The sequence below is a fragment of the Myotis myotis genome, unplaced genomic scaffold (genome assembly GCF_014108235.1).
Source record: "Myotis myotis isolate mMyoMyo1 unplaced genomic scaffold, mMyoMyo1.p scaffold_m19_p_3, whole genome shotgun sequence".
NCBI classification, from domain to species: domain Eukaryota; kingdom Metazoa; phylum Chordata; class Mammalia; order Chiroptera; family Vespertilionidae; genus Myotis; species Myotis myotis.
Window position 1 is genome coordinate 36,824,789 of NW_023416335.1, and position 12,316 is coordinate 36,837,104.

General features: G+C 42.6%; 1 protein-coding gene across 9 annotated transcripts in view; it reads left to right on the forward strand.

Annotated features, from left to right (window-relative positions):
• TMTC4 (transmembrane O-mannosyltransferase targeting cadherins 4) overlaps positions 1-8,821 on the forward strand; it is a 59,057-nt gene extending 50,236 nt beyond the window's left edge. For 6 of the 9 annotated variants that reach the window (XM_036297146.1, XM_036297148.1, XM_036297147.1 and 3 more), the window contains 3 exons: positions 513-625; positions 6,375-6,444; positions 7,583-8,821. In XM_036297146.1, coding sequence (XP_036153039.1) covers positions 513-625; positions 6,375-6,444; positions 7,583-7,731 — 332 coding nt within the window. In that variant the 3' untranslated portion in view covers positions 7,732-8,821. Of the gene's footprint in view, positions 1-512; positions 626-5,832; positions 5,971-6,374; positions 6,445-7,582 lie in introns of all 9 variants that reach the window. The other 3 variants (XR_004965735.1, XM_036297144.1, XM_036297145.1) reach the window with 3 other exon arrangements.
• Positions 8,822-12,316: the final 3,495 nt, after the last annotated feature.

Genomic DNA, 12,316 nt, shown 5'->3' on the forward strand with positions numbered 1-12,316 from the left:
TTTTCTCTGATTTGGGTATAATTGGTATCCGGGAGAAAATTAAAATTAGGTTTCATACAAAATTTAATCAAAAGCTGTTTCTGGCCCTAACCAGTTTGGATCAGTGGACAGAGCGTCGGCCTGCGGACTGAAGGGTCCCGGGTTCGATTCCGGTCAAAGGCATGTACCTTGGTTGCGGGCACATCCCCAGTAGGGGGTGTGCAGGAGGCAGCTGATGGATGTTTCTCTCTCATCGATGTTTCTAACTCTATCCCTCTCCCTTCCTCTCTGTAAAAAAATCAATTAAATATATATATTTTTTTTAAAAGCTGTTTCTGTATTATGTCAGAATGGCACTGGGCTGCATTGGCTTTGCAACTGATAGGATCATTTGTGTGTGTGTGTGTGTGTGTATTACACATTTACATTGATTTTCTTAAGTAGTTTATTCATAATCATTGTGTCTAATGTACATAAACCCTGTTAGAGAGAGACCAACATACTAGTACGTGTTTTTCCTTTTTCACTCGCAGGTAATTTAGCCCAAGCTGAAGCAGTTGGAAGAGAGGCGCTGGAATTAATACCTAACGATCACTCTCTGATGTTCTCGTTGGCAAACGTGCTGGGAAAGTCCCAGAAATACAAGGTGTGTAAACTGCAGGCCGTGATTTCTTGCAATTAATGCCAGCATCTGACAGAAACCATAAATGTTACTTCTGCCCAGTTAAATTCGGAATTAGACCAAAACAGGGGTAGCAGTACACCAGTGTGGCTTGGTCAATTTGCTTCCTGGAGAAGTTGCCCAAAAAAAGGATTTGCAGGGTCAAACTCTGTGTTCTTTGTCATCAGAATTCACTACCATTGCTCAAATGTGGGCGGGGAGGAGAAGTCCCCAAGAAGAGGTGCATCCTAGCAGATGCCCCAGCCCTGCCCTGGCGAGAAGCTGTGAGTCAGCCCCTTGCAGTGGGGCTGGAGCTCTGGGTTTAGATGTGGGTTACGTCTTCCACACTAAAGGAATAACAGCCCATGGAGCATGCAGGACTAGTTCTTGATGCTTCCAATTGTTTCCTCATCGAGAGTTAAGTTGTAGGTAATCTGCAAGGCCCTAGAAATTCCTGACCAATGGAAAAACCCAAGATATTTTATCCGGGCTCTGTCTAACTGGGTTGGCCAGGAGTAGACTGTGAATCCGAAAAGGTGTGTTGAAGAGGACTCAGTGTTGCTAATACTGGTGATCTCAAGCTTTAATTCTACAAGAACCACCAAGGGAAAGTGTTACAATGCAGATGTCCACCGTCCCCTCCACGAGAAAGACTTTGTCGGTTGCGTAAGGTCAGGGGATATGCATTCTTAACCGACATCCTCAGTATCTGACACAGATGTTATAGAACACACTTTTAGAAGCAGTGCTTTATTCCATTCATGAGGGAAAATTTTTCTTTTAAAATTGTGGGCCACATCTGATTCTAATCGCACTAGGCATAAAGGTAGTGATTAATTCATACTTGTCCTGTGATTTACTTCTCCTGTTCTGCTCATTAGGTATCATTGCCAGTATAATTTCCTATAACAATAGTAACGTATTTCTTGCATTTCTCTCATTTTTGAATGTCAGGTGGTTTAATAGCTTCAGTATACATTTTAGCATGTCTAGATTTTACTCCAGAGATGACTTTTTGAAAGGTTAAGTTTTATTTTTTACGGATCTACTTGTGTAGGGGTGGGGGTGCAGAAAGGAGGTGAGGTGTGTGGGTTTCCCGTCTAACGACCTTTCCAGCCATCCAGTTAGCCTGGGGCATGTTGGGGTGTCCAGGGACCACCTGCAGCGAGTCTTCATGATTCAGCTTATGTAATCATTGTATTGATTTTTCTATCATCTATCGCCTATGAACTAGAATTTATATTCAGGTGACAGAACCCGGGGTTCATTTTGCTTCCAGTTCACATTGTTCTTTTTTCCTAGATAAAGTAGAAAATACTCCGTATAAAACGGAATAGACATGCGTTTCTCATTCTCTACACATTTTGCACCCTAATTGGCTAGGCCAGGGCACTGAACCCCAGGGCACTGAACCTAAGGTGAGGAAACAGAAGATGAAATCTGTACTAAGGGGCTTCCTACGAACTCTTCAGGAGCTGCCCAGAGGAGGGATGCGGTGGCACACTATGAGCCGTGGGTCAGCCACCACGCCCTGGCTTCATATATTTTTTAAATTCAAGATTTGGCATTTTAAACCACTGTTTAGGGTTTTCTCCCATAGCAGTGACACCTGTGGCTATTGATCAGCCATTGCGGCCTGTTCCTGCAGAGCCCGGGCGGGCGGCTCTGGAGAGGAGGCCGAGGGGGGGCTCGTGGAGGACACTGAGCCTGGCCTCCAGCTCAGCATGATCCCCGCCAGGACAGATGTCTGCTGCTCATGCAACTCCCTTTCCACTAAGCATTTGCTGTTTTATTTTTTTTTAATATATTTTATTGATTTTTTTATAGAGAGGAAGGGAGAGAGAGATAGAGAGTTAGAAACATCGATGAGAGAGAAACATCGATCAGCTGCCTCCTGCACATCTCCCACTGGGGATGTGCCCGCAACCCAAGTACATGCCCTTGACCGGAATCGAACCTGGGACCCTTCAGTCTGCAGGCCGACGCTCTATCCACTGAGCCAAACCGGTTTCGGCAGCATTTGCTGTTTTAGATTCTCATGAACTTTTGATGACTCTTTAGCGAGTCTGGAGCCTTTTTGAGGTCAGAGTCTTCAGTCCTATTTTTCCATCTCCATTGCTGTCCAGTGTGCTATTGGGCATTTATTAAGTGCCCCAGTAGTAATTGTGAAATGGCTGAATGCATCTCACATTTGGCTCTGAAACATTTAAGCTTCCAGAATCTCTTTGAGACTTTGATGTGCAGAGTGAGTGTTCTCATTATTATACCCCTGTGATTATGGGACATCTGTTTATGCAAGCAGCCCTTTTTACCTAACAGCAGTCACTTAACCAATCCTTAGTTTACTCATCTGTGATAGGAAAAATGGTGATAGGAAAAAATGCACAAGAAGGTAATTTATAACTATTGAATGGTGTGTGTGTGTGTGTATGTATGTATATATATATATATATATATATATATATATAATTTGTATATTGCATATTTATATAATAATTTTAGTTCAATGATTATTAAATGAAATTCTAAGGATAATTAAAGCCAATTAGAATTGATATTACTTATTGCCATTTAATTTCCAATTTATGGCTAATGTGGTACAGCAAAAATATAAGAATAATGTTTTAGTGCTTAAAATACGGTCTCTCGATCTAATTCTTCTTTCTATATTGCCTGTTCCACTGACGTTGGCGTTTAAAAGCAGATTATGTTTATAGAGCAGTTTCCTCAATTCCAGACGTTTATGCCGCATCTTCATGAATTTCTTTGGCCACATCTACCTATTACTTGTTTCATTATTTACTTAATTAGTTCTATTTAAATTTTTTTTTTAAAATATATTTTATTGATTTTTTACAGAGAGGAAGGGAGAGAGATAGAGAGTTAGAAACATCGATGAGAGAGAAACATCAATCAGCTGCCTCCTGCACATTTCCCACTGGGGAAGTGCCCGCAACCCAGGTACATGCCCTTGACCGGAATCGAACCTGGGACCTTTCAGTCCGCAGGCTGACGCTCTATCCACTGAGCCAAACCGGTTTCGGCAGTTCTATTTAAATTTTTAACACAGATAAATGTATTAAAGTGGAAACATAGTATTGCTGTAAATATAAGGTAACTGGAAATAAAATAATTTTTCTAAATCTCAGGTAGCTACTATTGCTGGCCAAGGCTCTGATCCTGAGGTTGGCCTTCTTTTAGCTTCAAAGGGAGAATAGCAGACATTGAGGCTGTGGCCCCCAAATCACCACAAAACAGAGACTTTTGTGTGGAATGAACAGGAAGAAAGGAAGGCAAATTAGAGGGAACTGCTCACTTCCTATGTGACTTGTGGTTTCAACTTAACTCTGGACTGCCTACATCACGGCCCTGGTTGGAGCAGGCTCCAGGATGTCCCTTGTGAAACTCTGTCCGTGGTTTAAGGATGCTGCCCTGCCAGCCAGTGTGGCCGAGCTGACCTCTGACTGCCCTGTCCTCTCCACCGAGACATAAAGACCCTCGCTTGTCCCTTCGTAAGGCCTTTCTCTGTCTCACATGTTGCCCTGAACCTTTGTTAAGTACATCTTGTCTAATGCACTTCAGAAAATAATATTCTTTTCCCTTTCTGTGGATGAAAAAATATCCCTGATTTAAAATGTGAGTTTATTTATTCCTTGGCATAAATCAGCATGTTACCTGGGTCTCTAAGCATCCACACACTTCCACACAAGATCAGTTTATAAACAGTTCCTTGCTCTCCGGAACAGGGCATTAAAAGGCCTGATCTAAAAGATGAGCATTTCATGGGCTTTGAATGCCCACAGACTTCTGTAATCTAAAGAGGCCTCCGGCCCAACCCTGCCTCTCAGGGCGCACATACAGTCAGTCCCAGGGGCCAGTGAAGCCTCCTTTTAAGGTTGCCCCAGTGCTCTCTGAGAGGGAGGGTGCCTAGCCCACACTCACCGTGCCCCCCAAACCTGCTCTTCCTCCCAACACCTCCTTCGTTTTCCTATTTTCCCATTCCTTCCTACCCAGCCTCCCCAGGGTTCAGGCCCTGCCTAGCCAAGAGCAGCAGGCCCTAATGGGGCGTAAGCCCTGAGACCCTCCCTGTGCACAGCACCCTGAACATCCCCAGACCTGACTTCGCTCCACGCCACCTTAAATGATGCCCACACTGATGGGCATTTGAGAAATTAGTTAATCAAGCAATGGATCCGGCACCCTCTGAGAACTCCTGACTTGACTTTTATCTCTGTCAGCTTTCTCTCGTTAGCACATTGGGCATGTCGAGGAGCATTTTAAAGTAGATTTAGATTCCCTGGCTTTCTTATTTCTCAGGTTTTAGGTTTTAAATGGAAATATTTGAAAATCAACAGAAACAGCACTGCTACTTAGAAACTACTACAAATCTATACAATTCATGTGACTTTTTTTTTTTTTTTTTTTTTTTTTTTTTTTTTGCCGGTGTTCATAAAGAGCGGGAAAATCTTAGGCTTCCCTGAAGGAGTTTCAGCTTTTAAACCCTGGAATGTGGGCGCTGTGTCTGAGCCGAGCTCTGAGAGTGGTGTTTGCTGGCTTCCCGTGTGCTGTTATGTTGAGTCTTTATCCGTCCCCCTTGGACGACATTTCTAAAGTACACACGTTCTTCTGCCACTTCAGTCGAAAAGGTGGTGGTTTCAGAGATGTTTGCCCAGCTTCCCAGCCTGTTCCTCAGGAGTGCCACAGGCCATCATGGAGCAAGGGCACTAGGCTTCTTACACTTTATGAAGTGCTAGGACCTGCAGTGGGAAGCCCACCTGGGAAAACCCACCCAGGGCACAGATAGGAGGAGCAGACCTGTCCCCAAAACACAACTTTGTTGAAGCCCAGTGTTTGGCACTGATGAGAGCGCTGGGCCCTTTGGGAACAGGAGGTAGGTGGCGGGAATAGCTGTCCCCGGCAGGCGTCAGTGGGAACCATCAGGCATCTTTATTTCTCCACATTTGGGTAGAAAGGGACCGGCCAGCCATGGCCAGTGATGATCAGGGAAGCAAACACGTGGCCGTGCTGCTTATAACCCCATTGGAAGTGAGTTCTACATGAGGGAAATGCAAATCGATAGAAAAATCAGTTCACGCACATCAGGGGCATTTGGTCATGGTCATATTCAATAGGCAATGGCTTAGGTGACAGGCGGCTGACTCTCCCTCATTCTCTCTGCTCATTTTTTCCAGCTGAAGAGGCTGCTTCTGGGTTGTGAGCTGTTGGGGGAGATAAAAGAGCCCCAACTCCTACCTTGAATACCCTGGAAATGAGTTCCTTGATGCTGACTGAAAATGACACTTTAAAAAAAGAAAATGACACTTTCATAGGTGACTTCAACAGTCCAGCCCTTTTCAGTCTTTTGACCTTCCCTCGCCCTCCACTGCACCCTGAGCCGCCACCTGCCTGAAGTCACAGAATTCCAGCCACTTCATTAAGGCAGGTGGCAGAGGTCATTAGCATATTCATTTTCTCTCTTCAGCCACCATCGCTTTCCATTGCTCCCACTCCACTAATGATGGCCCTGTCACCTCTGCCCTGTCACACGCTTCCCCGATGGCCCTTCTGAGCCTCTTCTCAACAGGGTGTGGCTGTGCTGGGCTTCCCTGTGTCTCTGGAAGAAGGATGAAGTGGTACCAAAACAGCACACTAAGGGTTCGAAAACCATAGGCAATAAAACTATGCATTGGTTTTGTATTGTGTGCATGACCTTTTTATGTATTTCATTTTTTAGGAATCTGAAGCATTATTCCTCAAAGCAATTAAAGCTCATCCAAATACCGCAAGTTACCATGGCAATTTGGGTAAGGAAATTTTTCAATTTGAATCATAGTGAAAGTCTATGTAATTTTGATGAAATGGGTGTATTTCTGTAAAACTGATATTGGGAGAGTAGTTTTTTTCAAACATAGCCTGTATCATCCTTTCAAAATGTGTGTGGGCTTTGTTTTTGTTTTTTAAAGAAATCATTATACTAAAATGGGAGGTAAATAATAGTCATATTTACAGATCTTAATTATGAGACTAGAACAGCCTCCAAAATCATCCACTCTGATGATAAAACTCGGATTTTCTTTCTTCTTGCGAAGGATTTTAGGAATGTTAAACAGGCGTACTGTGGAAATTTGCTGTCTGACTTACAGCCTTTTCCCGTCTTGCATCGTGGACCTTCCATTCTAGCCTGTCCTTCTCCACTTCCTTATGTACTCCAGTGCCTCAGCTAGAAATGCATTTGCAAAGATTTGTTCCCTGGAATTCCTTTCTTCCATTATGCATCTCAATAACTAAGATTTTGGGAGCACAGTGGGTTGATGCTTAGAATGTTCAATCATGTGACTGTTTTTTTTACCAAATCTGTTCCCTACAGACTCTATAGTCACGACCCATGCATAGTTGCTCTTCTGCCCGTTTAGCAAGTTGGTTTTACCTACAAAATCATTATAATCTTCAGAAGCTTGCCATTCTAATAATTAGATTTACTTTAACTATCACTCTAGGGTCAGACCTTGATGTGAGCGTCCTTATTTTCAGCTGGCGACAAACAAGCTCTTATTTTGGGGGGATCTTTATGTAAATAGTCGGGGCTCTGAGCAATGAGGGAGCCTGCCCTAGCTATTCAGCCTGGCTTCCTGGAAATTTCATGGCAGGATTGAGAAACGTAATGTACTCTTCCTTTTATTCTTTATGTAATAATGTTGCTGTAGGGAGACGGCTCATGCCTAGTGATACGAAGACCCCCAAGACTAACTGGGGGTGTTTCAACAGACAGTCACGGGGAGTGTGATTACAGTAAATAAAGTTTGTGGTACAAGCAATATTATTTTAAACAATCATTTTTGAAAACAGTTCCAGAGGCTCTTCAATATTTCTTTGTAGAAGTGGTTGGGAACACTGCGAGTTATTCAGAGCATACCCAGTGAAACGCGTCTCTTGCTATTTCAGCTGTGCTCTATCATCGTTGGGGGCATCTAGACTTGGCCAAAAAACACTATGAAATCTCTCTGCAGCTTGACCCCACGGCACCAGGAACTAAAGAGAATTACGGTCTCCTACGACGAAAGCTGGAACAAATGCAAAAGAAAGATGTCTGATCCTTTTTCTTCCATTTGGTGTGTGTTTGAATGCATGAGGCATATCACTAATATTATGTAGCTATGTTTAAACATTTAAAAATCTTATGTGTTCTTTTTATTCTGTTTTTTTCTATGAAAACAAAGACATGCAAAAAGATAACAGCACCAGCAGTATACTCTTGAATACGTGATGTGGTTTTTGCATTGGAGTTGTATTTTTTCAGACCATTCAAATATAAATCCCAAAATTTCCAGAATGAAGTCTTTCTTAATTAAAAAGAAAAAGAGAAAAATATTATCTCAGCAACTTACATTAGAATTAACCCTGCCTTTGGGATGTGAACCGTGTTGTGTAGACTAGCACTTATTAAACATCAGCTGTGAACAGGAAATGACAAGCTGATTCCTACAATTTATATAAATATCAAATGTGTCTGTATATTAGGCATTTTATTTAATGACAACAAAGGGTAAATTAAGATTTTTGGGTTTTTTAATCTTTTTTTTTTAAATAATATAGTATGAACTTCATGTGTAAGGAAATATATTTATGTGTATTTTTATGCTCTGAACAGGGCAAATAATTGAGTGAAGAATGGAAATGTTAACATCTAGTACATTTATATACTTTTTCCTTCATAGGAGGAAGTTCATTCCTGCAATACTTTTTGGATTCTCCAACTCCTATAGTTTCATAACACAAAAAATTGTGTAGCATTCTACATGAATTGTTGCTATTAATAGAAAATCCAAGCTATGCTATAGGCAAAAGCAGGCAGCCTGGTGTCTTTATTTGTTATATCCAGTATTAAGAGGGCTACACATCTCTGTAAGTTGCTTTTTTACTGTTTTTAGCTGTAAAGCAGTTTACCATCTGGCTTAAGGGAATCCCAGTCATCACTATATTCAGAAAACGCAAGATGTGTATTTTCTCTCAAAAGAAGCCACATTTGGGGAGTTTGTGGTATTTTTAAGAATTGGATTATTTTTCTATTTTATTTGCTCAGAATAATCATGTTTGTCTTGTTTCATTCTTCTATATGTACTGTTGACCTAATGATTTACACAATCTCTGTGATTTCTTATGCAGTAAAATTATTGCACAAATCCTGTCTAGTATGTGGCTTCTATTTGGTGTTAGGGACCATTTAACAGAATCGGGTTTTTGGTGTGTTTTTTTACCCAGGTTGAGAGGACTGGGTGAATAGATCCCACGTTGAGATGAATTTGATTCTCTACACTCTTTCGGGGTGCACATCCACGTAGTTTCTATATCAGTAAGTGTAACTTGCTGGTCAGATGGTTCAGTTACATCAAAAAACAAAGTGCTAATCGATGTTTCTCTCTCATCGATGTTTCTAACTCTCTCTCTCTCTCCCTTCCTCTCTGTAAAAAATCAATAAAATATATTAAAAAAAGAAAGAAAAAAAAAGCCGAAACCGGTTTGGCTCAGTGGATAGAGCGTCAGCCTGCGGACTGAAAGGTCCCAGGTTCGATTCCGGTCAAGGGCATGTACCTGGGTTGCGGGCACATCCCCAGTAGGAGATGTGCAGGAGGCAGCTAATCGATGTTTCTCTCTCATCGATGTTTCTAACTCTCTATCTCTCTCCCTTCCTCTCTGTAAAAAATCAATAAAATATATTAAAAAAAGAAAGAAAGAAAAAAAAAAACAAAGTGCTGGTGGTTGACATACATCAGAAAAGAAAGTGCTGTGTTTCAAACAGTTCTTACATGGTCCCAAAATACCAGTAACAATTTATAGATCCATTAGGGGCAGGAGCTGTCTATTCTTATTTAGGTTCTTATAGTGCTTAACATGGCAGATAACAGATACACAATATCAGGGGTCCTCCAACTTTTTAAACAGGGGGCCAGTTCACTGTCCCTCAGACCGTTGGAGGGCCGGACTATAGTTTAAAAAACAACTATGAACAAATTCCTATGCACACTGCACATATCTTATTTTGAAGTAAAAAAAAACAAAACGGGAACAAATACAATATTTGTATTTTCATGTGGCCCGCGGGCCGTAGTTTGAGGACCCCTGCACTATATGGTTGTTGATTTTTTTTTTAAAGCAAATTTCTTTAAAACAGTACTTCTCTTTTGAGGGTAAAGAAAAAAAAAATATGTCTTGTAAAAGCCCCTCTAGGATTCTTTGTTTCCCCTCTGATACTAAAACTTTAGTGTCAAATCGAGACGTGCAAATCTAGGACTCCAGCCTATGGAACAAACCCCCTTCGCTTTCCCCACTGTCTCCTGGGGTTGCATTGCAGCTGTCTGCCTTCTTTCCAGAGAAAACAGTCCTGAGTCTGATCGATATTTCAGGAAGTCTTTAGCTCTGCAGAGTGTGGCAGTGCAACGTGCTGCCTCTTTTTCCTTCCTTCTTTTTCAACTTCAAAGCAGCACCCCCTTCATTCCTTGGTTTCCTTCCTAAGGAAACTGAAGTGGAAAACTGTATCCCAGTCCCCCTCTTATTTGGCATCTTCTTAAATTGTAATGTTTTTATTGCTAGTCATCGTCGAGGTTTGGTAAGGGAATTTCAAAACAAATATGGGGGCCTGGGCCGGCGTGGCTCAGAGGTTGAGTTTCGACCTATGAACAAGGAGGTCAAGATTCGATTCCCCGCCGGGGCACGTGCCCGGGTTGCGGGTGAGATCCCCAGTGGGGGCGTGCAGGAAGCAGCCGATCGATGATTCTCTCTCATCATTGATGTTTCTATCTCTCTCTCCCTTCCCCTCTGAAATCAATAAAAATATGTTTTAAAAAAAAACAGACATGGGCGAGGGAAGGGTTGCCACTTGGGGAAATCTGAGATTCCTAATCGTCATCCTTCACCTCCCTAATAGTGAGCATCATGAAACCCAGATGGCGATCTGGGGTTGTTCTTAGTTTGTTTAACATGTATTACTGCTACAACTCTCCCCCGTTTTAATGCAGTTTTATATTTCTTAACTAGAGGCCTGGTGCATGAATTCGTGCACAGGTGGGGTCCCTCGGGCTGGCTGGTCATCAGAGTGATTGGAGCCGTCTCGCCCAGTCCAGGGGGAGGGACTGCGGGAGGTTGGGGGTCAAACCCGGGGGGTAGGGAATGCGGGAGGTTGGCTGTGGGAGTGCACTGACCACCAGGCGGCATCTCCTGCATTGAGCATCTGCCACCTGGTGATCAGTGTGTCATCATAGTGAACAGTCGACGGGTCGTTCAGTCGGCCGGTTGTAATGGTTACTTAGGCTTTTATATATATAGATGTATTTTGCATCTTGAGACCCATTATTCATTCCCTGCCTGCCCAAGTAGACAGTACTGAACTGTGGCAGTAATTCCACAGCCTTCATTCCTCTTTTTATCCCCCTCGGGTGAGCTCCACTCCTGAATGTCCCCACAAGTGTCTGTGTCTTTGATTAGTGTGCCTCCTCTCTCAGTGGCCTCTCTCTTTTAAAAAGTACAGCTTTTCAAAGCCGTAGTCCATTTTGACCTCCATCCTACTAGATTTTAGATTAATACCAGCAATCTGAGATTGTTTCTCCTCTTCTATCACTTTTTATTTGAAGGTAATTATAGATTCACATGCAGTTGTAAGAAATAATAAAGAGAGCTCATACACCCTGCACCCAGTGTCCCCCAATGGTAGCATCTTGCATGACTGTAGTACGTTACCACAGCCAGGATATTGACATTGATGCACCCACCAGCCTCATTTAGATGTCACCAGTCTTAAATGAACTCATTTGCATGATTTGCTCTATGCAGTTTTTATCACACGTTTAGATTTGTGTTGTCACCCTAGTGAAGATAGAGAATAGTTCCATTACAAAGGATCTCTTGAGCTACTCTCATGTTATTACTTTTTTCAAAATATTTTCTTGAGCACTGACAGTGTGCTAGCAGTGCGCTAGCTGCTGTGGATACAATGGAAAATGAAAACAGATGGGCCGCCCAGCCAGGAATGGCTCAGTGATTGAGCATTGACCTACGAACCAGGAGGGTATGATTCGGTTCCCCGTCAGAGCACATGCCTGGGTTGTGGGCTTGATCCCCAGTGGGGGCATGCAGGAGGCAGCCAGCCAGTCAATGGTTCTCTCTCATCATTGATGTTTCCATCTCTCCCTCTCCCTTCCTCTCTGAAATCAATAAAAATATATTTAAAAAAAAAATAAACAGTAATAAAACAGATGGGATTCCTGCCCTTGGGGAGCTCACAATTTAGGTTACCTCAACCTTCTTGTATACCTGATGATGCATGCTGGTGTAGACATCTGGGACTAAGCTATTGTTAACAGCCCCCTCTCCGGGGACTTCTTGGGGAGTCGCTCATTCACGTTTCCACTTGCTGCTACCTGTCCAAGTGTTGCAGGTTGTCAGGGCATTTCTTTCTTTCTGTGTTGAAAATTCTCCCTCAGTTTGTAAATCTGTTTGTTTTTTTTTCCCCCGGAGGCCGTGAAACAGAGAATCATCTCAAATTTTCTTGGTCAATATCTGCTTCCTAAGAACAGATATTGGTTCAGCTGCCTTTGCCTTCTTCCTTTGACCTCATATTGATGTAAAAACTTTGCCAGGCATCCAAATGCCAGGGAAAACAGAGTTCTGCTGAGACAAGAGTTG